The sequence below is a fragment of the Orbicella franksi genome, chromosome 1 (genome assembly GCF_964199315.1).
Source record: "Orbicella franksi chromosome 1, jaOrbFran1.1, whole genome shotgun sequence".
NCBI classification, from domain to species: domain Eukaryota; kingdom Metazoa; phylum Cnidaria; class Anthozoa; order Scleractinia; family Merulinidae; genus Orbicella; species Orbicella franksi.
The window spans coordinates 42,719,649-42,744,776 of record NC_138145.1 but is presented as its reverse complement, the minus strand read 5'-3'; the positions used below and the strand labels follow the sequence as shown (position 1 = coordinate 42,744,776).

At 40.0% G+C, this 25,128-nt stretch overlaps 3 protein-coding genes and 2 pseudogenes across 5 annotated transcripts; 1 reads left to right on the top strand and 4 right to left on the bottom strand.

Moving 5' to 3' along the window:
- The first annotated feature begins 3,970 nt into the window (after nt 1-3,970).
- On the top strand, nt 3,971-4,390 carry LOC145502661 (kelch-like protein 10). The gene has a single exon (XM_081482041.1). It carries the CDS (start codon nt 3,971-3,973, stop codon nt 4,388-4,390), a length of 420 nt encoding a protein of 139 aa, XP_081338167.1.
- Nucleotides 4,391-5,912: 1,522 nt separating this feature from the next.
- LOC145481484 (kelch-like protein 26) lies at nt 5,913-10,033 on the bottom strand. Its single transcript, XM_081459987.1, has 2 exons — nt 8,576-10,033; nt 5,913-7,843 (listed from the first exon to the last, which is right to left on the bottom strand). Exons 1-2 carry the CDS (start codon nt 9,401-9,403, stop codon nt 6,956-6,958), a joined length of 1,716 nt encoding a protein of 571 aa, XP_081316113.1. The 5' UTR covers nt 9,404-10,033; the 3' UTR covers nt 5,913-6,955.
- Nucleotides 10,034-10,355: 322 nt separating this feature from the next.
- On the bottom strand, nt 10,356-13,052 carry LOC145484708 (kelch-like protein 26; annotated as a pseudogene). Its single transcript, XR_014049063.1, has 2 exons — nt 12,068-13,052; nt 10,356-11,595 (listed from the first exon to the last, which is right to left on the bottom strand). The product of XR_014049063.1 is annotated as a kelch-like protein 26 (transcript).
- Nucleotides 13,053-14,505: 1,453 nt separating this feature from the next.
- On the bottom strand, nt 14,506-16,903 carry LOC145502576 (kelch-like protein diablo; annotated as a pseudogene). The gene is made up of 3 exons (XR_014051366.1): nt 16,872-16,903; nt 15,794-16,446; nt 14,506-15,453 (listed from the first exon to the last, which is right to left on the bottom strand). The product of XR_014051366.1 is annotated as a kelch-like protein diablo (transcript).
- Nucleotides 16,904-21,062: 4,159 nt separating this feature from the next.
- On the bottom strand, nt 21,063-24,621 carry LOC145481693 (kelch-like protein 12). The gene is made up of 2 exons (XM_081460215.1): nt 23,568-24,621; nt 21,063-23,008 (listed from the first exon to the last, which is right to left on the bottom strand). The coding sequence occupies exons 1-2, from the start codon at nt 24,540-24,542 to the stop codon at nt 22,649-22,651; spliced, it is 1,335 nt and encodes a 444-aa protein (XP_081316341.1). The 5' UTR covers nt 24,543-24,621; the 3' UTR covers nt 21,063-22,648.
- Nucleotides 24,622-25,128: the final 507 nt, after the last annotated feature.

Genomic DNA, 25,128 nt, shown 5'->3' with positions numbered 1-25,128 from the left:
GTCTCCTGTCATCATACAAAGCAAACATCTCAATTTTTTACAAGCAGCTGCTAATAAAAATTAATGCCTAAGTTTCAATGTACCTATTAACCTTACAAGAAATACAAATCCACGCGATAACGAACTCGTGGTGACCTTCCAGATCTGAACACGACCTACCGTTTTGCTCACTGTCTCCTTCCTCCGCGTGCATGATTGATGGCTCTAGTTGCCACTGTCAGACTGTTTTTATTGCAAATTTTTAGTTTTTTTCACGGTTAGGTAACCCAAGCTCATTACGTGAGCATCATTATCACTTCAATGGTCCGCCGGTGGTTTTGCTACAATGCCGTTTCGCTCTGAGTCGATTCGATACACATGGATCGCTTTAATAGCAGCAGACGATTCATTCTCCATGTGGCCGTCAATTGAAGATCATGCAACACATAGTATGAGGGCAAAATTGTAAATGACTCACTACTTATTAACCGAGAGTGAGGTTTTTATGGGAAAATACCAACCGAGCGATAGCGAGGTCAATACGGCAAGGCAGAGGTCTGAGATTTTCCCGCAAAGACCGAACGTTCGAGGTTAATAAGTTGTTTATTATATGGCTTTGTTTATTATATGGCTTTGACCCGTAATTGGCCCGTGGGCACTACGGGTAGAGCTGTCCTGAAGATACTCGGCCAACTTTTGGGCAACTTTTTCGATTTCGGGCGACTTTCCAATTCGGGGCAACTTCTTGCGTTCTAAGACAATACTGCAAAATTATAACAGACCAAACTGCCATATGAAAGACTTATGAAGCACTTTTTTCGCTTTTTTGGTCACAACCGCCGCCGTTTTACACATTGTGGTGCATTTTCCGCATTGAGCTGCATTGGTTTGCCTGTGGTTTGAAAAAGGTGATTCAAGTGGTCAGCGGTGTGTTGACAACAAAATAGCGGAGTGCGGCTCCTCATGCTGTAGCCTGCGAACAGGCTCCCGGTGAGCCCCAACGAAGCGAGGGACCTTCCATTATTTCACAATGGTCCCGAAGGGCACTTAACGCTGTGTTATGAGAATAAATTTTAAGTAGAGTGAAGCCGTTTGGCTGTGCTATAGCAAATGTTTTTGGAGGTCAAAGGCAATGTTTCCGGATTTTCCGTTGTTATCTGCATGTCGTCTCGCAGTTTGATACGTCTATCATGTGCTTATAATTTCTTTAAGGCTCATTTCAATACAGCAAAATATGTTGTAAGCTCTCCAAATGTTGGCTCTGGAGGGACAAAGTTTGAAATATTCCTTGGACATGTTGCTTACTTGCACCCCATATTATGACGGAGGGTCCGGCTGTTTGATTAGAACAACTGTTGTCCAGTACAGAAAATGTAGCTTCTTGACAGGTCTAATTACCTCATTGAGTGACTTTTACGGGCTAATCATCAAGGGCAGACAGGCACATCAAAAACAAATTCTACAGGCTTCTCTGTCCCGCCCCGATCGCTTTGCTCTCCGAATTCTTCTGTTTCGCGCTCGCAAAATATTCTTTCCGTCCTCGCCGGGAGCCTGTTCGCGGGCCACTCATGCTCGAGTGACCCCGAAGAGTTAATGTCACACAGCCAGATAGCAGACACAGCGGGTGTGAGACTAAGCATATATTAAGTGCTCAGGGGTCAAGGAAAAATGAAAAAAGGTTCTTCGGTTGGGCAATTTAATACATGTAACAACTTCTTGTAGAAAATACGAAAAGCAATGTGGAGATTTTGGAGCAACTTTTAAGACACTTTAATTTTGGATTTTTGGAGCATCTCACAGACAGCCCTAATTAACAATTAGACCCGTAGCCCGCAAGGGCTACGGGTCAATAGCCCATAAGGCGAAACCGAATGGGCTATTGACCCGTGGTCCTTGAGGGCGAAGGGTCTAATTGTTTTAGTATCACCCAACTAGTCGGACAGAAAAGGTAATAATAAAGTTAGCAAATGCAAGTTGAAGAAATATTTATTTGGGAATAAAACGAAAGAAAGCGTCACGCTCGATGGCGCCAATTTCGCTACTCGATGACTATTACTAATAGTCCCCTAGTAGCGTAGCCAATCAAAATGCAGGATTTGCATTAGTCCACTAGTTGTGTGATACTAATTACCGGAGAATTATGACCCTCAATTAGCCAATCAGAGCGCGCGTTATATCGGCTACAAACACAAGTCATAAAATAAAAGACGATCAAGTTTGTTCTTACACGAGAATATTTTTCTCTCATTCTCTCATATCCGATGTTTGAGGGTGACCAGGGGTTGATCTAAATACTGTCAGTATGTGGAATGCATTCAAACCACTTCGCCGTTACATTATTAGATTTGCTCTCACGTTTTTAAGCAGTTACGGATAATGATTACTTTCTCATAAAGCAGTTTTCACTTGACTGTCGAAAGTAATCTGACTAACTGGATTCGCTTTTGCTTTGGTTTTACATTCGTGCGCTGCGTGATTTCAAAAAATTCCCGCAGCATTAAAAGAACATCAATGGTGACTTCACGCTTTCCCGCGCTTCGCGTCTGTTACATGGCTTTGCTACGAGTTTTGATTGGTTCTCTAGATTTTCCGGGTCCTTTGTGATTGGCCATAGTGATGACCGTAGGTTTGGTTTTACAAACCACTTTAGTACGTATACATAGAGCGGTTTTATAATTGAGTATCGTAAAACCAAACCAATTACTTACCAATTAGACCAAGTAAAACCGGCAAAACTATAGCAATTGCTTGATTACTTTCGACACTCAATTAAAACCGCTCTAATTAATGAGTCACTTACATGTTAATAAGTTTAATGACTCAGTTAGTCACAATTCTAAAGTTCTCAGTGAACTTGAAGTCGAAAATATTGTGGCACAAAGTTCATCCAAGTGCAACATATAGGGTGTGCAAACCTTACTAAAGAATTTCTATAAGTAAGTTATGTCTGAAATAAAGAATTTGAAAATATCACTAGCAGCACTGGTTTTTACCTCCAGAGTAAAGCTGATGGAGTTTTATCCTGTTTGTCCTTTTCTCTTCCATCATTTCTGTGTTCATCTGCAACTTTATTAAGTTGCTTCCAAGCTAAATTTTTCTCCTTTCATGAGTGAATCAAACCAAATTAACTGATAGCTAAAGAGCAAGTGTAATTGTACCGTCTCCTCAAATACTTTGAAGACAACTTCGAACATGCTAAAAGATCCTGTTAGACATGTAGACACCTTACAATTTCCTGTGGGAACGAGAAAGAGGTTGCTTGTTCTCCAGAGGGCGCTGTTGCATTAGGCAAACTTTACTTGCAACTCGTCTCGCAATGTTTTTGTATCGTTGAAAGAACGTTATATGCAGAAGACAAGCTGTTTCCAAAACGAAGACCCAAAAAGACCCACCGGACGAAGGACTAGCTACAAAAAGGAAGACTCTTGGACGCAAATGAAGATCAACTGGAGTCAAACAAAGAACTACTAGGGCTAAAATGAGGACCACAGGAAAATTTTTAACACGAAGAGCCGCTGGACTAGAACGAGGACTACGGGACTAAAACGAGGAGGGACTGGACTAAAACTTATTGGGAAACCAATGTGCATCTTCAATACAATCCGAATGAGAAATATTTCACATTGGGTTACACAAAGTGCACTTCAAATGCTTTTGATAAGGGTTTTAACCAATCACAACGCCCACAGTAATTAAATAAATTAGCATTAGGAAAATAATTGTAAATACTTCCGCCCTCGGCCAAGCGGGTACCGTCATACTATAGCTGACGAGATGATCGATCATGTTTGCACATTTTAACGTTCTTGTTAAGTTAGTTTGCTCAGCTTCGAAGGGAAGGCATATTCACCGATGTACAGCTAAAAGTAGGCAGGACACTTTTTCCTGCGCATCGTATGGTATTAGCTGCTGACAATGATTATTTCTAAGCCATGTTTACGAATGGAATGAAGGAGACAAGCCAGGAAATATTGAACTAAGAGATGAAAGCATGTCCTCAGAAACGTTTAAACAAATAATTGACTATATTTATAGCGGATATCTTCGCATAAACACGGAAAACTTGTTTCAGGTTCTCGCCGCAGCTGATCATCTTCAAGTTACAAGCGTTCTTCAAGAGTATTGTGAGTTCTTGAAGAGGGAACTGCTTCAGTTTAACCTTAATGTCCGCTGGTACTGCTGTCTTTGCGCAATTGCCGAAAAGTATGGCCTGAGAGAATTGAGAGAGGCAGTAAAAAGCAAGATGGATCTGAATTACCAGGACATTTGCGAAGAATTCCTGACCCATATAAACGTACAGAAATTATTCAGCCTCATCAGTCGAGATGAACTCAGTGCACGTTCGAAGACGTTCGTCTTCAAATCTGTGATGAAGTGGATTAAACACAAGAATCCTAAAATGTTATCCTAAACTGCGTTCCTCATTGTTTCACGAAACAAATTTTTCAAAGCAGCCGACTTAGTTTTCGAAGAAGGAACATACAATAAAGCTATTATAGAGAATTTTTGTCGAAAAGTAATTGGTTTTCCATTACTACCCCACATGATTCACTTAAAAGAAACTACCGCACTTTTTTATCCAATCACAATGAGACCTGAACCAATCGTGATTCGCGTTTTCCCGCGCTCTGTGTCAGCTATGTTTAATAACTCCCAGTTTTAATTGGTTTATTGGATTGAGTGTATTTAAAGTCGGAATGACTAAGTCAAAAATGAAAAATTCTTGTGAAAATTACGTTTCATGCTAAGTCGCCAAGCTAACGTACAGTCTCCATTTTATATTTTCTTTACGCACGGCCAGCAATAGATCCTGAATTATTCTCTGCATCCTTAAGCAGTAACTTAAAGAAGAAAGCTCTGATGCTAATGCAAGTTACTCGTTTTTGTGGCTGTGGTCTGTCAATGATAGATTGTTTTGAAAAGAAAGTAAATCATTTCATGATACTGACAATTCCGTTTAAAATGTTATGCCGTCCACACAGTACGTAACATAGATAGGACTTGGGGACTCCTTCACAGACACTTCGAAGCCGCAAAGATGCCGCCGCAACTTTAGTCGCTTGTGAGAAATGGTTACAGAGGAGGCTCGACTTGAGATGGTTTTGTTTCCGCTGCTGCTCCCGCCATGTTTGCGTAAGCTCACTGACACTAGTTGTGCATTCCTTAACATTGCATTGCGCATTCCTACTGCGCACGATTTTAGCGTCATCAGCGCGCGCACATGAGCGCATGCGCGTACAAAACGTAAGAGATTTCTCTCAAACTAAGCTCGATACCGAAATAAATGCTCCTTTTCTCGTAAACGAGCACGGTGGATCCCCACTTTTTATTTCACAAATTCAGTGAGAACAATATCCTCAATAACTGAGAAAAAATTAGCAGAAATCTATGGCTACTTTTTTGGCAAATGAAATAAATACTATCGAGGGAGACATAACGGGCCCAACAGCGCATGTCCAAATTATGTTTCCTTTAAGAGATAAAAAAATGCAGGGTATTTGAAGGCATTTTTTTCTGGGACGTAGATGAGTAAATAATCAAAGAAAGTCAAACTCTGTGTGATATAACACGCTGCATTGAAAAATAATCGAGCTTATTTGTTGCGCACGGAGATTGCCAAAAGACACCTAGATAACCGCATTTGTCAGCATTGTGGCGTAAAAACAAGCACGGTGACCTCCTCTTTTTATTACGTTTTCTCCTTGTCCTGTATCAACAGCATACCAAGTTTCATCGGAAATCTATGGGGGGTTCTTTTACTAGGGAATCACCTTAAGTACACTCCTCTTTGTCTAAAAGGTTGTGAATAAGTTTCTCAACAAAAATGGAAAGCATCAATTTACTGCGATAGTGTAAGGTACAGCTTGTTATATCAGCTGAGTTTGGTAAACTTAAATTTGAAGAGCAAAGCCGAAGATTTCATCGTAATGTAGGGGAGGCAAATTGAAATGATATACACATTGGCCTGCCAAACGTTCAAAAGGATATTTATTAAACTAACTTTAGTCTATAGTTTCACAAGAAGTTTAAAACAGACAATGTCTTTTAGTTTAGAATAACTGTCAATACTAGACCACTGGTATAATTTGCTAACGTGATAAAAAATTAGCGCTAGAAGTTGAGTAAAGTTCTGTTATTCAATTCTCAAAAACGATGTTACATACACATGCATAGTGCCCAAGCTACAAAGCTAATAACTCATAACAACCTGCAATGTCTGTAGCAGAAAGGCTTACAACCTTGATACAATAATTGTGTAACGAATGCGTCTTATTTTCTGTATTTCACACAGACTTCTATACACAGTTCTAAAGTGACTTTTAAAACTAATTTAAACGGCAGACTGGTGGTACATTTGAAAGTCTGTCATTGCGAGTTTAAAAGCTACGGTGGTTTTCACTTGAGTGTCAAAAAGTAATTGATTTACTACGCTACATGCACTATGGGCTTAAAAAACAAAACTTGTGCCACTTTCTTATCCAATCAGAAGAAAACCCAAATTGATCGTGACTCGCTCACACATGTTTTCCCGCGTTTTGCGTCAGCTACACGTATTTTCTTCGAGTATTGATTGGTTGATTCCTTCTCTGTGCTCTTTGTGGCTGAACAGAGTGATTCCTTTGGTTTTGGTTTCACGACACCCAATTGAAAACCGCCCTAAATTTGTACAAATTTAATTCAGCCTTTCAATATTAACTACTAAACGATTAAATCAAGAAAACCAGTGCTAAGCAAGGAAGGAGATTCATAAGCTTGGATCAAAGATCGAGACAAGGGAGGGAACTAGTCTTCCCTTCCTTTCATCTCCTACCCAACCTTTACGTTTTTGCTCGCCTCATTCCTTCTCTGCTTTGCTCGCAATCTTTTTCCTTCATGCAGCAATGTATGTATTGATACATGGGCAACTTAACTACAAGAAAATTTTAGCATGTTTTGATGTGAACATTTGATATTTTAAGTGAGCAAACAACCATTCTCACTCTGCTTTCAAATTCTCTCTCTTTACTGGCAGATAACACAGAACAGCAGTTGAGGTAATTTTTGCTAAATTTTTCCACTCACCCAAATGAACAGGATACAGCTCTCCTGGTGGAATTCTGATGCCACTGTCAACTGGAAAACTGTTTATTATAAAGTAAACTTTCCTTTCTATTTCCACTGCATTAGGCTTGTTTGGGGGAATGTGGTTCTGTTCAACAACAGACCAAGAGTTTTTTTCCTCATCATAAACTTCTACAAGAGCGGGGTTACCCTGTAGGGTACCATTTGGGGCAATAGAGTTATAACCCCCTGCTACATAAAGTCTACTGTTTACTACAAAAAGACAGGATCCGAAGTGAGGTTTACAGGTTGTTGCTTTTCTTTCCCATTCGTTTTTTACCGGATCAAAGCAGTGTAGCGCTGCATTCTGCATTCGCCAGCTACCCGAATACAATTTAAATCCATAGAGGACATACACCTTTGAGTTAAGTACTGTCGCTCCACTATTATAAAACTGGTTAGGATGGCTATTCGTAATACCTACTTTGGCAAACGTTTGCCAGTGACATTTAGCAAAGTTATACCTTTGAGGAATCCGATTACAATCAGAACTAATTGCATACATGTAATCGTCTACAATACATAAATTTTTGATTTCATCGCATGAGTGTGGCTGCTTCTCCCACAAATTACCTTCTGTATCGTAACGGAAAATGTAATCACCCCCGTGCAATCCAGCAACATACAAGTTATTACCAGCAGACGCTGCACAGAAACATTCCGCTGCTTCAATTGATGATGTTGTGGACGCTAAAGGTTTCCACGTTTTTGCTTCAACATCAAAATACACCATTTGAGCCTGGGGTGGAACTGCAAGAAGAACCTGAAATGACAGTAAAGGAAAAAGAAATTTCAATAATACAAAGAAATGCCAATGGCCTAGGCGAAGACACCTGAGTCAAGGCAAAAAATGCAGGAACAAAATCTTGCGTGCTAAGCCAAATATACACCATTACATTTTCGAGATGAGGAGGGGGGGCCGCGCAATTACCGAAAAGATTTCCCCAGAAAGAAAACCAAGCAACACTCGGAAAACGAGCAACGAAGAAGAAAATAAAAAAATCTTGCACGACCTGAAGCTGAAAAAAATTTACTGGCTAAAAAACACTAGCCGACACCCCCTCGTCCTCCCTCCCCCAAATTAAAATGGTCCTACCCTAACAAATTTAGACTTCGAGTAGTCCCTCTTTCGCTTCATCTGTCGTCCGTGACGCTAAAGAAAACCGCGAGAGAAAAATGCTCGCGCGAAATCCTTGGGGCTCCTCGCCCCTGCGATTTCGCGCGGCTTTCTGTTTTTTTTTTTTTTTCTCGCAGTCTTTTTTCGCGTCACGCGCGACGGACTAAGTGAAAGACGGACTACTCTCCTACGTAGTCTATAACAAATTCCGGGGACTGGGATTGCGTGATAAAATCAAGTGAATACTGTCACGTAAAATATGAAATTGTGTCAAATTCGAATGTCGGCAAACATACTCAATACGACCATTCGACTAACTTTCTGTGTCATAGGCTTCGTTCGGTGGCATCGCAAAGTGAAGTCCAAAAACACTCTTACCGGGCTAGTTTCTCGTGTTTTTGTTTTCTCCGCAGCAAACTTGGGATTACGAGAAGGCATGAAATTAAAGATTAACGCTTCATGGAATTGCATGTGAATCTCTGGATCTCTTTGCATTTCCTCTGTGTCCAGTTCTTCAATCACAACCCTGATATTCACCAGCCCCAGACGAACAGCTCCGATGACTTTGGCTGCAACTGCCATCCTCTCTTCCTTCTTATGTTTAATCCACTGCATCACTGATTTGAAGACGAACGTCTCCGAAGGCGCACTGAGATCATCTCGACTTAGGAGGCTCAATAATCGATCAGCACCAACATTAGAAAGGAATTCTTCGCTTTCACAGACATCCACGTACATCGAAGCCATCTTCTTCTCCGCTGCCTCTTGCAGATCTCTCAGACCGTGTCTATCGGCCACTGTGGAAAGCAAACAGTAGTTGTGAAGATCAAGTCGGAGCTGAATAAATTCCCTCTTCAAGAAATCACAACACTGTTGAACAACGCTTGTGACTTGAAGATGATCAGCTGCGGCAAGAACTTCAAACACGTTTTCCTCGTTGACGCAAAGCTCTCCAGTGTAGATGGAGTCCATTACAATCTTTAAAACATCAGGTGAAATGCTTTCATCTTTCAGTTCGATGACGTCCTGACTGGACTCCTTCATTCCATCAGTAAACATGGCGTGGAAATAATCGCTATTCGCAGCGAGTACAATGCGATGAGCCGGAAAGATGTCTTCACGCACTTTTAAACGAACGTCGATGAATTGACCTTCGTCTCGAAACTGAGCACACTTGGATAAAAGAATCTCAGAGTGGGCGACCATCTTGCGATGCTTTGCTTTACATTTGTAATGCGCCCTGTGGACATTAAAATGCTAATTTGATAGATCGTCACATGATCGCACGTCTGGAAATCGTCACGCGAGTAAGGTCACGAAACGTTTGGCTAATTAGTGTCGTAGTCTAGGAACCTGCGCGATTTCTATTGCTGTTTTCCTCCTAACTTTTCTTACTTGCTTTATCGAGGCAACCCTCAAAATGACGATCTTTTTGATAAACTAAACAGTCTGGGTTGTTTTATTCCTTTGAATTTCTCGAAATAACGGTTAAAAACTACGTCAGTTCCATACATGTGCCACGCCAGACTAGCACACAACGACCCCCGTACCGTTTAAATTATCCTACAATTTCTTGAAGCAACAGGAGAGAGGTTACTTATTCGAAATCATTCTTTCTTTGGCTTTCTAATGAAGCTGACACACAAAAAACCATACGTCATCAAAACATTTATTTACCTTCACCTTTATTGAGTTAGTACAGCCAGTGAGGCATCACAGCAACTGTACTTTGCTACTGAGTACTATTTATTTGCATGGGGATTATTAATACACAGTCGTGAGGTTCTCCGAGGAGAGGATACATGTTTGGTTTTTTTCTTGCTCCCTATTTGTAAAATTTACTCTTACCAAAACTATTTTTCCAAAGTTCCCGTTACGATAGAAAACTTAATAATTAACCTAAAAAACCATTCCCTTAAAGCATAAATGATGTTACAGTACAGCCCAAAAATAATGCACGCGCCTGGGAATCAACTAAAACAAAACCGAAACATTAGCAAGTTTGTCAACGTTTTTATTAACCAGCTTACATATGTACACATTTATTGAAATAATTTAATATCAAACTGCTTGAAAATAGAATTATTACGAAGAGTGAAACTTGAACATCTAAAACTTCAAATCAAGAGATAGATCAAGGACCAAGACAAGGCAGAAACATCGTGAATACTATGACAAAAATAACGGTAAACACTCTGGACATGCAGGTATCTCATTGTAAATACACTGCTTGTATTTCTGGTGTACCAGTTCTCAATTAGGTTCCAATTCTCAAATCGCGACATTTTCCAGTTACCTTCATCCTGACTCTAACTTTCTACCCATCTTAGCCTCTTTTTCCTTTTTTGCAACCTTTTTCGTTCATTTAGTGATTCACATATTAAAGCCTTTCCAAGTCTATTACTGAGAAAACTGTTCAATGTTTTAGTCTATAACTTTGATATTATAACTATAAAGTAAAGAAAATCAATGTCACTCTGATTTCAGACTCTCCCTCTTTACTGGCAGATAACACGGAACAGCACTTTTGTCAATTTTTCCTAAATTGTGCCACTCACCCAAAGCAACAGGATACCGCTCTCCTGGTCGAATTCTTATACCGCTATCAACTGCAAATTTGTTTATTAAAAAATAAACCTTTCCGTCTACTTCCACTGCACCAAGCTTGTTTGGGGAAATATCGTTTTGTTCCACAACAGACTAAGTGTTGTTTTCCTCATTGTACACTTCAACAGGCGCGGGGATACCACACAAGTGAAAATTATCTAAACAAGGAATTCTTCCTCCCACCACGTACAGTCTGTTATTGACTACTAAGAGACTGGACCCAAAGTGGGGGCGGCAGGTTAACTCTTTCTGTTTCCATACATTCTTAGTTGGGTCAAAACAATGCACAATGGCTGCTTTATCTACCCAATTAGGTGATTTCAAATCGCCTTCATTTCATTTATATCCATGAATTGTAAATAGTTTCGATTTAAAGACCACTGCTTCTAGAGTAAATAACGCATCTTTACGATCACTTTTCTTAAAGATACCCAAATTAACTCCACTTTGCCAATTGTTTTAGCCAAACTGTATCTCTGAAGTGGTTTAGATTCACTGATTGCATAAATGTAATCATCAATAGAACATAGGCAGTTGATGTGATGGTCGGAATCCAGGAAAGGTGGAAGTGTCTCCCAGGAATGATTAACAATATCATAACGATAGATAACATTGTCACCAGATTGCTTATGTGCAGCTATATACAAATAATTACCAACATATTCTGCACAGTGGCAGGAAACGTTTTGTTCATATGCATTCAAGTGTGCCATGGATGGCAAAGGTTTCCATGTTTTGGTTTCAACATCAAAGTACTGTATCTGCGTCGAAGGGAGAATGGCAACAAGAACCTGAAACCAGATTGAAAGATAAGGTGTACTAAGTATATTATGAATATACGTGAATTTGTCCTGCATTGAATATTTATCAGGATAAGACTTGGCTATGCTGGTGAACTTTGAACATGCTGTCAGTGTATTGGGTAGTCTGAGATTTGGAAACTTCTGTGGACTCCTGTGGGCACATAGCCATGAGTGTATTTGGAATCCTCTAACACATATGGGCCCTCGGCAAAAACAAAGCTAACGCACGTGAAGGTGGTCGAGTTTGCGTGACCATGGTACTGCCACGTTAAAAAATGATATTGATTACCTTGCTCGACTCTTAATAATTATCTGCTGGAGAAACTAAATATACAAAACAATTTACCCTTCCAATAAGTCATGCCAGTTTCTTTCAATCCTCTATCCCCGTCTTCCTCCCCACCCCACTGCAATGGTTCATATAACTGTCATGTCTCGTAGTGAGTGTGCTTTCTCTTACCGGACACATAGATCGAGGTTTTGCTTTCTCTACAGCAAATTTAGAATTCTCTGACGGCATGTGCTTAAAGATTGACGTTTCATACACCAGCATATGAATCTCTGGATCTCTTTGCATTTCGTCTGTGTTCAGTTCTTCAATTACGACCCTGATATCCACCAGCCCCAGACGAACAGCTCCGATAACTTTGGTTGCAACTGCCATCCTCTCTTCCTTCTTATGTTTAATCCACTGCATCACTGATTTGAAGACGAACGTCTCCGAAGGCGAACTGAGGTCATCTCGACTAAGGAGGCTGAATAATTGGTCTCCACCAATATGGGTCAGGAATTCTTTGCTTTCACTGATATCCTTGAACATCGAAGCCATCTTCTTCTCCGCTGCCTCTTGCAGATCTCTGAGACCGTGTCTATCGGCCACTGTGGAAAGCAGACAGTAGTTGTTAAGATCAACTCGGAGCTGGATAAATTCCCTCTTCAAGAAATCACAGCACTGTTGCACAACAGTTGTGACTTGAAGATGATCTGCTGCGGCAAGAACTTCAAACACGTTTTCCTCGTTGACGTTAAGCTCTCCAGTGTAGATGGAGTCCATTACAATCTTTACGGCAGCGGAGGAAATACTTTCATCCTTCAGTTCGATGACTTCCTGGTTGGACTCCTTCATTTCAGCAGTAAACATGGCGTGGAAATAATCGCTATTCGCAGCGAGTACAATGCGATGAGCCGGAAAGATGTCTTCACGCACTTTTAAACGAACATCGATGAATTGACCTTCGTCTCGAAATTGAGCACACTTGGATAAAAGAATCTCGGAATGGGCGACCATCTTAAGATGGTTTGCTTTACATTTCTTACACACCCTGTCAACGCTTGAAATGCTAATCTGGCAGATCAAGGAATGCAAATCGTACAGATGTTTGAGTGATTGTCGCTTCTCCATCCAAACATCACGCAAGAACGGTCACGGAACCGAAGCTGTACAAACTGCATCGATCAGCGTGAAATCACAGCATAGGTTAACATTACTTGTCACTTCAAGATGATCAACTTCGGCAAGAACCTCAAACACATTCGTATAAGTTGGTAAGTTCAATTTTGTTTCGAGAATCTGTATGATGATCCAGGTCTTTCTTGACAGCCATGCTAAGCTGTAAAGTGCAAGGACACTGTTCATTCATCTCTCACGAGTTGTTGAAAAAGCCACTGGGGCTCGACTGAGGCCACGCGCTTCGCACCTGGACAATAAATCGATGGAAAAACTCGGCATGTAACTTACAGTATGGACCTCAAACTCAGTCAGTAAGAAGTATGTATTTATTACTTGTGAGATAATATAAGATACAGAAAACATCTAAGTGATAAAGTCACTGTACAAATTTATTATATTACACTTTTTGACACTGAACCCTAATTAATGTACATTACATTGTTTGACTATCAATATGTATATGGGTCAAGCCATAATAAATCATAGATTACAAAACATAGAAGACCACCAAACCAAGCCCCGAATAATTTTTATATAAACCTTTAAAAGTAGTAAAAGTTTCGAAAAAACTACATTTACAAAACTTCCAGATACGACCAAGGAACTGTGAAAGAATGGTGGCGTGACATTGCCATTTTAGGTGGGAGAGGAAAGACGTCAGTTTTCTCACGGGACGTCGACCATGTGAATTCAAAGTGTCGTTCGGACGTGCCAAATAATTCTTAACACGCTCTAGACACGAATGCTACAACAAAAATCGCGACTTCAGCCGGTTTAGACAAAGTTTATTGAAGCGACGCGTTGTGACGTTAAAAAAAACGCTTTTAAACCTTGTAAAAAGCGGTACTTGCACATGAAGCGATGTGTAGCGAAGCGAGATAACAAAGCGGTAAACCAAGCGACGTAACAAAGCGATAACCAAGGCGGTTTCGAAAAACTAAGAAGTAAATATAACGAAAACTATAATTAGACTAACTAGTAAGAACTACGAAACTTAGAAACAATTGTTCTGAGAGTAGACTGATGAACTACGAAATACAAAAAGATGTATAAACTTCCTTCTGTGTCCCCTTGAGGAATTTCACTAGTTGTAACGTAGATACCTTAAGAAACTTGCTGTTAACATGTTGAAAGGCGAACCCGAACTGAAAGTTTTCCTGAACACGTTAGAAGTACTTCTAAACAATACAAAGGATAATAGCTCTCTTTGTTCTTAACATCGTACACGGTAAACATACACTTGGACTAACCACAAAAACACGTAAAATAGCAATACAAAGAAAGATCTAAAGGCTAGAAAGGAAACGCGAAAAACCATTAATATTTGGCAGCAACATTAGGATTTATTTTTTATTTTTTCTGATCACTCCTCAAGTGAAAAATCTTGAAGAGAGGTTATCACACACGCAAAGCCGGCATGCGATATAATGAGCTATCAGTTACTTTGACACACTTTCACCTTGCTCTGCTCTCAAGTTTTCTCTTTTTACAGGCAGATAACACAAGACTGCATCACTCCTTACGTTTACCACATTTTCCCATTCGTTTAACGAAACGTTATACTCCTCCTCTGGCGGGATTCTAATCCCACTATCAATTGGAAATTTGTTGATGATGAAATACACGCTCCCTTTTATCTCTACTGCACCAAGATTGTTTGGGGGAATATGTTTTTGTTCCTCAACAGACCAAGCATTGTTTTCCTAACTATAAACTTCAACTGGGGCTGGATTGTCATTACGAGTAGAAGTTTTTCCCCCAGCTACACACAGTCTGTTAGTGACAACAAAAAGCCTGGATCCAAAGTGAGGATACCAGGTTGATGATTTTTGTTCCCATTTATTCTTTGCTGGGTCAAAACAATGAACAACAGCTGCCATATCTACTCGATAATTATCATTTCCTTTATCGTTTTCACTTCTTGTATATCCATGAATTACATATATTTTAGATTTGAAAACCACTGCTGCTACGTTTTGTAACTTATCTTTCTTGCTGTCACTTGTGTTGTAGAAGCTCAACTTGGCTCCACTTTGCCAATTATTACTAGCCAAACTATATCTGTGAGGCAAAGTGGATTCACTGAATGCATAGATACATTCATCAACAGAACAAAGGCAGTGGATCTGATGTTTGGAACCCAGAAAAGGTGGCAGGGTGTCCCATGAATCATTAACTAAGTCATAACGATAGATAGGGTAGTAACATTCAGAAGGTGCACTGTATTGACGTAAGCTCTTCTGTGCAGCTACATACAATTAATTACTAACATGAACTGCACCATAGCATGCCCGAGTCCCTTCAAAAACTTGTGCCATGGACGGTAAAGGTTTCCAACTTTTTGTGTCAACATCAAAGTAGTGCGTCTGCGTTTGAGGGGAGATGGCAACAAGAACCTGAAACAAGATGGAAAGATAACATTACGTGTGAAAATAACTCTTTACTGCAGCAGCAAGAAAATCTATGTTTATGGCAAGTCACTTATAGCATGTAGACAACCCCCAATAAATTTGCTCTCGAGTGAAAACTAAACATTAGCGTGCTCTCATTCCATCATAATTATGTAACTTTCCGAGTGATATTATAAATGATGAAATAACATTCCCCTTTTGATACGATAGGCCTTTAAAACTGTATCATTTCGTGATAGTTGTACACCCTAAAACAAGCCACCCCAGCCCATCCTGCTATTTAGAATTAGCAGAGATTTCAAGTCTTACAATGTGGTTTTCTTACCGGCTTCATTGATCGTGGTTTCGCTTTCTCCATCGCAAATTTAGAGTGGTGGGAAGGCATGTTGTTATAGATTGATGCTTCGGATAATTGCATATAAATATCAGAAACTCGCTTCCTCTCCCAGACGAACAGCTCCGATAACTTTGGCTGCAACTGCCATCCTCTCTTCCTTCTTGTGTTTAATCCATTACATTACTGATTTAAAGACGAACGTCTCTGAAGGTGCAGTGAGGTCATCTCGACTGAGGAGGCTGAATAATTGGCCTGTGCCAACATTAGAAAGGAATTCTTCGCTTTCACAGACATCCACGAATATCCATGCCGTCTTCTTCTCCGCTGCCTCTTGCAGGTCTCTCAGACCGTGTCTATCGGCCACTGTGGAAAGCAGACAGTATTTGTTCAGGTCAAGTCGAAGCTCGATAAATTCCCTCTTCAAGAAATCACAACACTGTTGAACAACAGTTGTGACTTGAAGATGATCTGCTGCGGCAAGAACTTCAAACACGTTTTCCTCGTTGACGCAAAGCTCTCCAGTGTAGATGGAGTCCATTACAATCTTTAAAGCATCAGGTGAAATGCTTTCATCTTTCAGTTCGATCACTGCCTGGTTCGACTCCTTCATTTCAGCAGTAAACATGGCGTAAAAATAATCGCTATTCGCAGAGTTTTACAAACGTGCGAGCCAAAGGGCGAGCCAGTGCGAGCCATGCCAGCCATGCGAGTCATGCGAGTCATGCGAGCCCTAGAACAAATGTTAAGGTTTTTTTATTTGTTACATTTATATTCACATGAGAACAAGAACAAGAGCAACGGAACAAAATGAATAAGATCGCAATATTAAATTCTTGCAATATTAAATTCTAAGGGAAGAGACAACCACATGCAGTGGTCAGCCAACCGACAAAGTTTTGATAACTCTGATTCACTAAAGAGCGAACCTGTTAAAATTACGCGATTCACTCACCATTCTTGACGCCAATGCACGGAGTTGCCCTGAAGTACTGTTCTCTTTTTTCTTGAATGATTTTCAACGTGGATATCAATGAATGACAGGTGCCAATGGATACCATTCACCTACCCATTCGAGTAGCGGTGGGGCGGTGGAGTCATACGTTTCTCTCAGAAAATTTTCTTTACTTTAGTCTTGAAGCTTAATAAAGTTTTGACGCATTGTTTTTATTTTTTGCGGATCCTGGGCGGTTTGAATAGACAAAATTTTCTCCAAAAAACAAAAATGTGAAACAAAGAAAAAAATTCATCACACTCAGGACAGCCATTACTATGACGCAGGACTTGGCACGATGTACAGATGTTTAGAGCATTTTTCATATTTTCCGCACCAGCAATAGTTCTGGTAACCGAAGCGAGATTAGGATTTTCTTTAGGGAATATTTCAATTGTAGGCACTTTTGTAGCTAAATTTAAAATTAATTTCCCAGGGAAAGAGAGAGTACCCTGGGAGCGAGGTTGTACTCGTCCCCAGGGTCATCTCCGCTTTCAAGATGACGGGCGGACGGTTTATAGCGATAGTTTAGTGATAATCGGGCGCGAGATCTGTGTTTCTTGGTGAAAAGTCGACGACCTCCCAGACCAATTGAAAAAAAAAATACTCGCAAAAATGGCTCGCATGACTCGCATGACTCGCATGACTCGCATGGCTCGTACCGTGGCTCGCAGATTTAGCAGACCCCTATTCGCATCGAGTACAATGCGATGAACTGGAAAGATGTCTTCATGCACTTATAAAGGAACGTCGATGAATTGACCTTCGTCTCTAAACTGAGCACACTTGGATGAAAGAATCTCGGAATAGGCGACCATCTTGAGGTGTTGACAAACTCTGATAGTGAAATAAGGGCAGGCAGCTCTAAAATCTGGAATCCGGAATCCAGAATCCAGAATCCGGAACCCACAACCAGGAACCCGGCACCCGGAGCCCGGAACGCGGTACCCGGAACCCGGAACCCGAAACCAGGAATCCGAAATCCGGAGTCCGGAAACTAGTACCCGGAATCCCGAATTATTGTAAATAATTGAGAATGTCAACAGAAATAATTTTCTTCAGCAATGTCCAATAAATAAATCTGAGAAAAAAGGACTGATTTATTGAGTCGTCATTAAAAAGGTTATGTCATCTCTCGTTATTAATTTTTACAGTGCGTTTACTGAAACCGGGGCCACCCAGACAATGAAAACCAATCAGATGGCAGAACTGAAAAAATAGATTCCAACATTTTCAAATCCAGCCAATCAAATGTCCGGTACAAAACAATGAAATCTCAACTTGTTCGTTGAGATGCTCGCGACCACGGTGTCTCAAGCTCAAGCCGTTAGTACTTTCGCGGTAGAAATTTCTGTATTACTTTAGATTTACATTTACAACCGTGATAAATTCATTAGATTGACCGTTTGCCACTGTGAACGTACGGCCACACAAACATCATCTTTACAGTTGCGTTTAAAATCGTGAAACAATGTTATAGATTTTGACACTTTTTACAAAATAAATTCCGCTCCTGTTGTCCGCAGTTCTCGGAAAAACTGTCGCGTCCACTGTCTCAGGAGCTGTACATTTCGGAGTTTCAGCTCCCTTTCTGGGATATCAGTGTATTGAAATATCATCTTCATCGAAAATTCAAACGAATTTTTTTCCGCGTTGTACTTTCAAAGCCTCAAAGTGTAAAATCACTCGGGCAAAAACAAAAGACGGCGCCATAGCTAGGAACCTTCTTTACGCAGACACCATTAAAGGGTTTCTTTTAAACAGATGCGACAATATTCAAACCATACACCACGCACTCTACTGCACGGCAATATATATTTACGAGTGACACTCTTACGCAGCTTTTCTTTTCATGTACAAAACAAACCAACGATCACATAGAAAGTGCAGCATAAAATTCAATTCTTCTTAAACCCGCGAGCACGCGAAAGTACTAACGGCTTGAGCTTGACAATTCATTGATAAGCGACACCGCAGTCGCTTAAGCATCACGACGAACAAGTTGAGATTTCATTGTTTTGTATCGGACATTTGATCGGCTGGATTTGGAAACAGGACATATTATTGGCTGGATTTCAAAATGTTGGAATCTATTGTTTTAGTTCTGCTATTTGATTGGTTTTCATTGTCTGGGTGGCCCCTGTTACAGTAAACGCACTGTAACTATAATATTGAGCATGCAGTGAGTGGACAATGACTGAGAGGATATTGCCATTTCGATTATCAAGTATACCCTCAAGGCTTTCGATTGAACATGCTTTCACAAACATTGCTTCAATAAGAAAAGCTTCGATCGCAAATTTTTATCTCGCGTTTTTTCTGCTCCGGTGAGTGTTTATTTTGCTTGTGTTTAAAATCCTGATTTCATTTTTACAGTCCTCCATTTCTTGTTCTTCTTATTTGTATGCGTACACAGGCGGCCATTTTTCATCAGCATATCGATTGATTAATTCTTTTTCCCATCATCCAGTATGAAGCAAATTCGCCCTAAGGCACTTATTCGTTCGCCGCCCCGAGGAACGATCTAGCTTTCGAGCTAAATTTCGATGATCAGACGGACATAAACTTTGGGTTAGATCAAAGCATGGACGTTTTTACCTTTGTTCTTGCTCTCAGCTTCAAGCACAAACTGTAATTTTGAAAAAAAAAAACATTACTGGTTCAAACAACCTCTAGCTATGCATCTGGCCCAGTTGTTCAAAAAGTGGATGGTGATTTGCAACAGTGCCAGTGTGCAAATAGTACTGTTCTGGATTTAATCTCGTATGTGTGGGAAAAACAAACTTATTTAGACGAGCTAATTTAACCTTTGAATATCGAAAGTGAGAGGCGCCACCGTCGAGTGAGTAACAGCTTGCTGCTACTGACGAAAACCCGTTTCTCCATGACATTGCTAACTTGTACAGTATCTGCTAGACATAACCCCAGCAAACTGACGTTCACTGACCGCGGACCAGAGATCGGAGATCGGAGCCAGGTTGCTTAAAGATCATCAAAGGATGGCTGACTTTGTCCATCCAAAACATCACTAACCTTGGCTGGATAATGATTTATCCAGTGGATGGCTTTATTCACCTTTTGCACAACTAGGCGCATGCATAGGAGTTGTTCAAAACTAATTATGTTTTTAGTTATGTTTTCAGTTTTTGGTTGAAGCTGAAAGCAAAGAGAATTGAGTAAAACAACAATAACATTTCTTTTCTCCAACATTTCCTTATTGAACATTGTTGAAGTGAATTTTTTTCTGTCGTCATTCTCAAATTCAATATTCCGGATTCCGGATTCTGGTTTCCGGATTCCATGTCTAAGGTTACCCGCTTTTTCATGCAACAGTAATTTCCAGTTTTAAAAATCTTGTAGATGAAGAAATGCAAATCGTACAGAGTTGTTGCGTGATGGTCACGTCTGTATCAAAGGCTCACGCAAGGAGGGTCACGAAACTGGATTGACTTGTTCAATGTAATGTAATTTCGAATTTGTATTAAAGATTAAAGATTAAAGATTTGTAATTTTTAAGTTGAGGCTAAAAGACATCTTTCAAAAGTTACACAGGAGTTACACTGAAGAAGAGATTAGGCCGTGCATGCGTTTGGCTGTGTGCTGTAACTGAACAGTGCTGAGTATTCCTCTGAAGCTTTAATTGGCACTGAAATGAAGCACTTGTGCATGCAGTCTTTTTTTTTTTTTTTATCTAAAATCAATTAACATTTTTAGTGTAACTAATTTCCACCGACTTATTTGAAGTACGCTAGTCTAGAAAATAGTCAATCTGTAACAACTCCATATTCTTGGTCTTGTTTGCCAGATTTTTAGCGCATGGCCGAATTTTCGAAACTTTCTATTCATCAAGTCTAAGTCTAGTTAACATTTTTTAAATTAAAACTTTACTGACATTCTCTTCTTAATATCATGACAACTGCAAACCGTTTTACACTTAGCAAACTGTGCATCCCCTTAGGTTCGGCCGTGTAACGGTTCTTGATTACCTAGAGAAGGTCTTCACAGCTATTACTTTCCTCGATAAAATAACCACCGACAAAGACTTCGTCAAGGATATTTTATTCCCGCCAAAACATCATCCGTTGTTTCCAGGTCTACAGTCAGCGACAGCAAGTGTCAACAGTGCCGGTTTAGGTAAAATTCGCAAGTGACAAAAACACAGAAACGAAAAAGGAAAATTGGAGTTTCAATTCCGTTTTTTTTTTTTTTAATATCTTACGACAACGAAAGACGAAAAACGGACATGGCAATTAGAATTCCGTTGTCCAAAGTTGTGGGAAAACGAAAATAGAAGTTGGAACTCCATTTTCAATGTAGCAAGAAAACTAAAAAGGAAAATAAAAGTTCGAATTTTTCCGATTGCGTGGGTAAACGAAAAACGAAGCTGGATATTCGAATTCTGTTTTCCCACATTGTAGGAAAACGGTTGGCACTAAGGTACACGCATTTAAATTGTTCAACACTTCCTTCAAACAATATGAGAGAGGTTACTAATCCGAAATCAGTCATTCTTATGCCGTTTCACTAATGCACCTTACATGAAAAAAAACAACAGCAACAACATACATGATAAAAACATATATTTATTGCTCGCGCGATTATTAATACACAATCATTAGGTTCCGCGAGGGTAAGATACATGATCCGTTATGTCTAAAACATTCTGCATTTTCTCTCTTGCTCCCCATTGCTTTAGTAAATTCTAATCTTACCAAACTGTTTTGCCAAAGTCTCCGTTAATAGAAGAGATATCGCTTTGAATAAATGATAACGTTTCCTTATCCCCCTGTGAGGGTCTGAATCGAAAAGGGAATACATTTCCTTTTTGAAGTCACTTAATATTTTACTACTACTGAAACTAAAATTCAAAACACTTTATAAAAAATACAGTAGTAACGGGTATTACACTTAAAAGAAATAGTTCTCTTTGACTTCTGTCAATGTCTGGCTACACATTTCCGTAGATCTAATAGGCTACATACCTCTATATCAGATGCCTATACAATTCGGTCCCTGAAGACTATAAAAAATAGGAACAACAAAGCCTGCAAAGCTACCATGATTAAAAAGCGCTGTAATTTTCAAACCTCTTTTAAAAGGCAGAGTAACCAATATACCTTTATTTTGGATTACCTTACCTGAGAAATATTGCAGAAAAGCTATCACTCAATAGGAAATGATAAGCTATCTCATGCTAACTTTAATTGTTAGTCAGCTTGACTTTCATCGTGCTCTGTTTTCAAGCTTCGTCTCTTCACAGGAAGATAGCACAAAACTGCTTTGTTGCTTACTTTTGCTAAATTTTCCCATTCGTTTAAATGAACGTGATACATCTCCTCTGGTGGGATTCTGATTCCACTGTCGATTGGAAATCTATTGATGACAAAATAAACCCTCCCTTCTATTTCCACGGCACCAAGATTGTTTGGGGGAATGTGTTTTTGTTCCACTACTGACCAAGTGTTCTTCTTATTATCATAGACTTCAACTGGTGCAGGATCGTCAGTTGGTTCACCAGTGTCGCTGTAATAAGAAACTTTCCCCCCTGCCACATAGAGTTTGTCATTGACTACAAAAATGCTGGATCCAAAGTGCGGTCTGCAGGTTGGCGCCTTTTCTTCCCAGTAATTGTTAATAGGGTCAAAGCAATGCAATACAGCGGAATTGGCTACCCAATACCTATTCTTCCAACTGCCGTCTTGTTTTGATTTTCCACGAATTACATACACTTTATTTTCCAAAACTACTGCTGCTACAGTATGAAACTTATAGATACCACCTGGCCAGTTTCTACACGCAACTCCACGTTGCCAGTTATTATTAACCAAGCTATATCTCTGAGGCGGATTGGATTAAATGGATTTGTTGACTGCATATATATGATCATCACAAGAACATAGGCAGTCGATCTTATGGTTGGACTCCAAAAATGGTGGCAGTGTCTCCCAAGAATTATTAACTATGTGATAACGGTATATAGCAAATTGGTCAGACTGGTTTTTTCCAGCTACATACAAGTAATTACCGAAATACTCTGCACAAAAGCATGACTGGGTTTTCACTAACTGTGCTACAGATGGCAAAGGTTTCCACATTTTGGCTTCAGCGTCAAAATATTTAACTACAGTCTTGTACTTCAATTCTGGACCTTCATCAGTATCCTGAACGGGCTCTTTAGACTTTGTCGTATATTGGTTAATGGCCACGAGAACCTAAACGAAATAACTACAGATGAGCATGCTACTGATATCTGATTGCAATTGTATGATTATCATGAGTTTGGGACTCTTCACGTCATATCCGTAGATGTAAGTGCTTGTTAAAGTGAACTGATATTTCCACGATCCTTTCTAACATACCGACAGTAATATTTTGAAACAAAAATTCAAGTTTACATGAAACATCCAAGCATGAACAATGATGATTAGTAAAGAAAATGATTAGCCATGCATAAGAATAGGTTCTTCCAACCAAATGAAATAACCAACCCCTACACCAGATAACCTGACTAGTGGTGGGTATACAAAGGACGACGGAGGAAGGGTAGACGGGAAAGAGTTAAAATTACAAATAAAAATGGCTTTTACCCCATGAAAGACCAGTTAATAAGTTCATTGCAGAGGTAGAATGGCTACTGAGAAAAAGATTGACAAACTAAATAGAAGAAGTATTCCCCCCCCCCCACCACATTTCCCACCAATTGAGTTTTAGTAGGGGTTCCTCCTCATCCCCACACTGTATCACAAATGTGGCAAAGGTACATTTACTTACCGAGCTCATTGATCTAGCTTTGGTTTTCTCAACAGCAAACTTGGAGTTGTGTGAAGGCATGTTACTATGCAACAGTGATTCTTGCAGAAGCATGCGAATCTCTGGGTCTTGTTGCATCTCTTCTGTATTCAGTTCTTGAATCACAACCTTGATATCCACCAGCCCCAGATGAACAGCTCCGATAACTCTGGCTGCAACTGCCATCCTCTCTTCCTTCTTGTGTTTAATCCACTGCATCACTGATTTGAAGACGAACGTCTCCGAAGGTGCACTGAGGTCATCTCGATTGAGGAGACTAAATAGTTCATTTGCGCCAAAGTGAAAACGAAATTCTTCGCTTTCACAAATCTCCTGATACATCGGTGCCATCTTTTTCTCCGCTGCTTCTTGCAGATCTTTCAGACCGTGTCTATCGGCAATTGTCCAAACTCGACAGTACGTTTGAACATCAAACCGAAGCTGGACAAACTGGATCAGCATGAAATCACAGCACAGTTTAGCAACACTTCCCACTTGAAGATGATCTGCTACGGCAAGAACTTCAAACACGTTTTCCTCGTTGACGCGAAGATCTCCAGTGTAGATGGAGTCCATTACAATCTTTAAAGCATCAGGTGAAATGCTTTCATCTTTCAGTTCGATGACTTCCTGGTTCGTCTCTTTCATTCCATCAGTAAACATGGCGTGGAAATAATCGCTATTCGCAGCGAGTACAATGCGATGAGCTGGGAAGATGTCTTCACGCACTTTTAAACGAACGTCGATGAATTGACCTTCGTCTCGAAACTGAGCACATTTGGATAAAAGGACCTCGGAATGGGCGACCATCTTGAGATGATTTGCGATGTTGACGAACTCTGATAGTGAAAGAGAAGCGTTTTTATGCAACAGTGATTTGCAGTTTAAAAAATGCAAATCTTGCACTCGGAGAAATGCAAATCTTACAGAGTTGTTTTGTGATCGGCCCGTCTGCATCAAAAGCTCACGCAAGGAAGGTCACGAAACTGTTCAAACGCGACAGTATACGTTTGCACATCAAAATGAAGCAGAACAAACTGAACCAGCATGAAATCACAGAATGGTTTAACAATATTTCTCACGTGAAGTTGTTCAGCAGCGAGAAGAACTTCAAACACGTTCTTTGAGCTTGGGGCAGTGTAGTCTCCAATTGAATCCTTTCGCCTGCACTTTTGAAACAAGATGTTTTATTGATAACAAAACCTTAGATTTCAGTAGATTATTAAACGCATAGGAACTGTCTGTGGGTTTTGTGGGTTATATCAATCTTTACTTCCTTTTTTATTTTCATGTTTAGGTCTCTTTCAAAACTTACCCAAGAGTTACACTGAAGAAGATATTAGGTGCACTCGTATTAAGGACGGTGCCTACTAAATACAAAGGTTTTTGCGCCAGGTTTGGACCATGCGGAAAAAGTAGATCTTTGCAAGGGCTATTGGAATCCACAAAGAAGAATGGGGGTAGATACGCATTTTTTTCGAGATAATTAGCCTTGAATCTCAACAAAAATGCTGACATCAGCAATTTTCTGATAAAAGAAGGA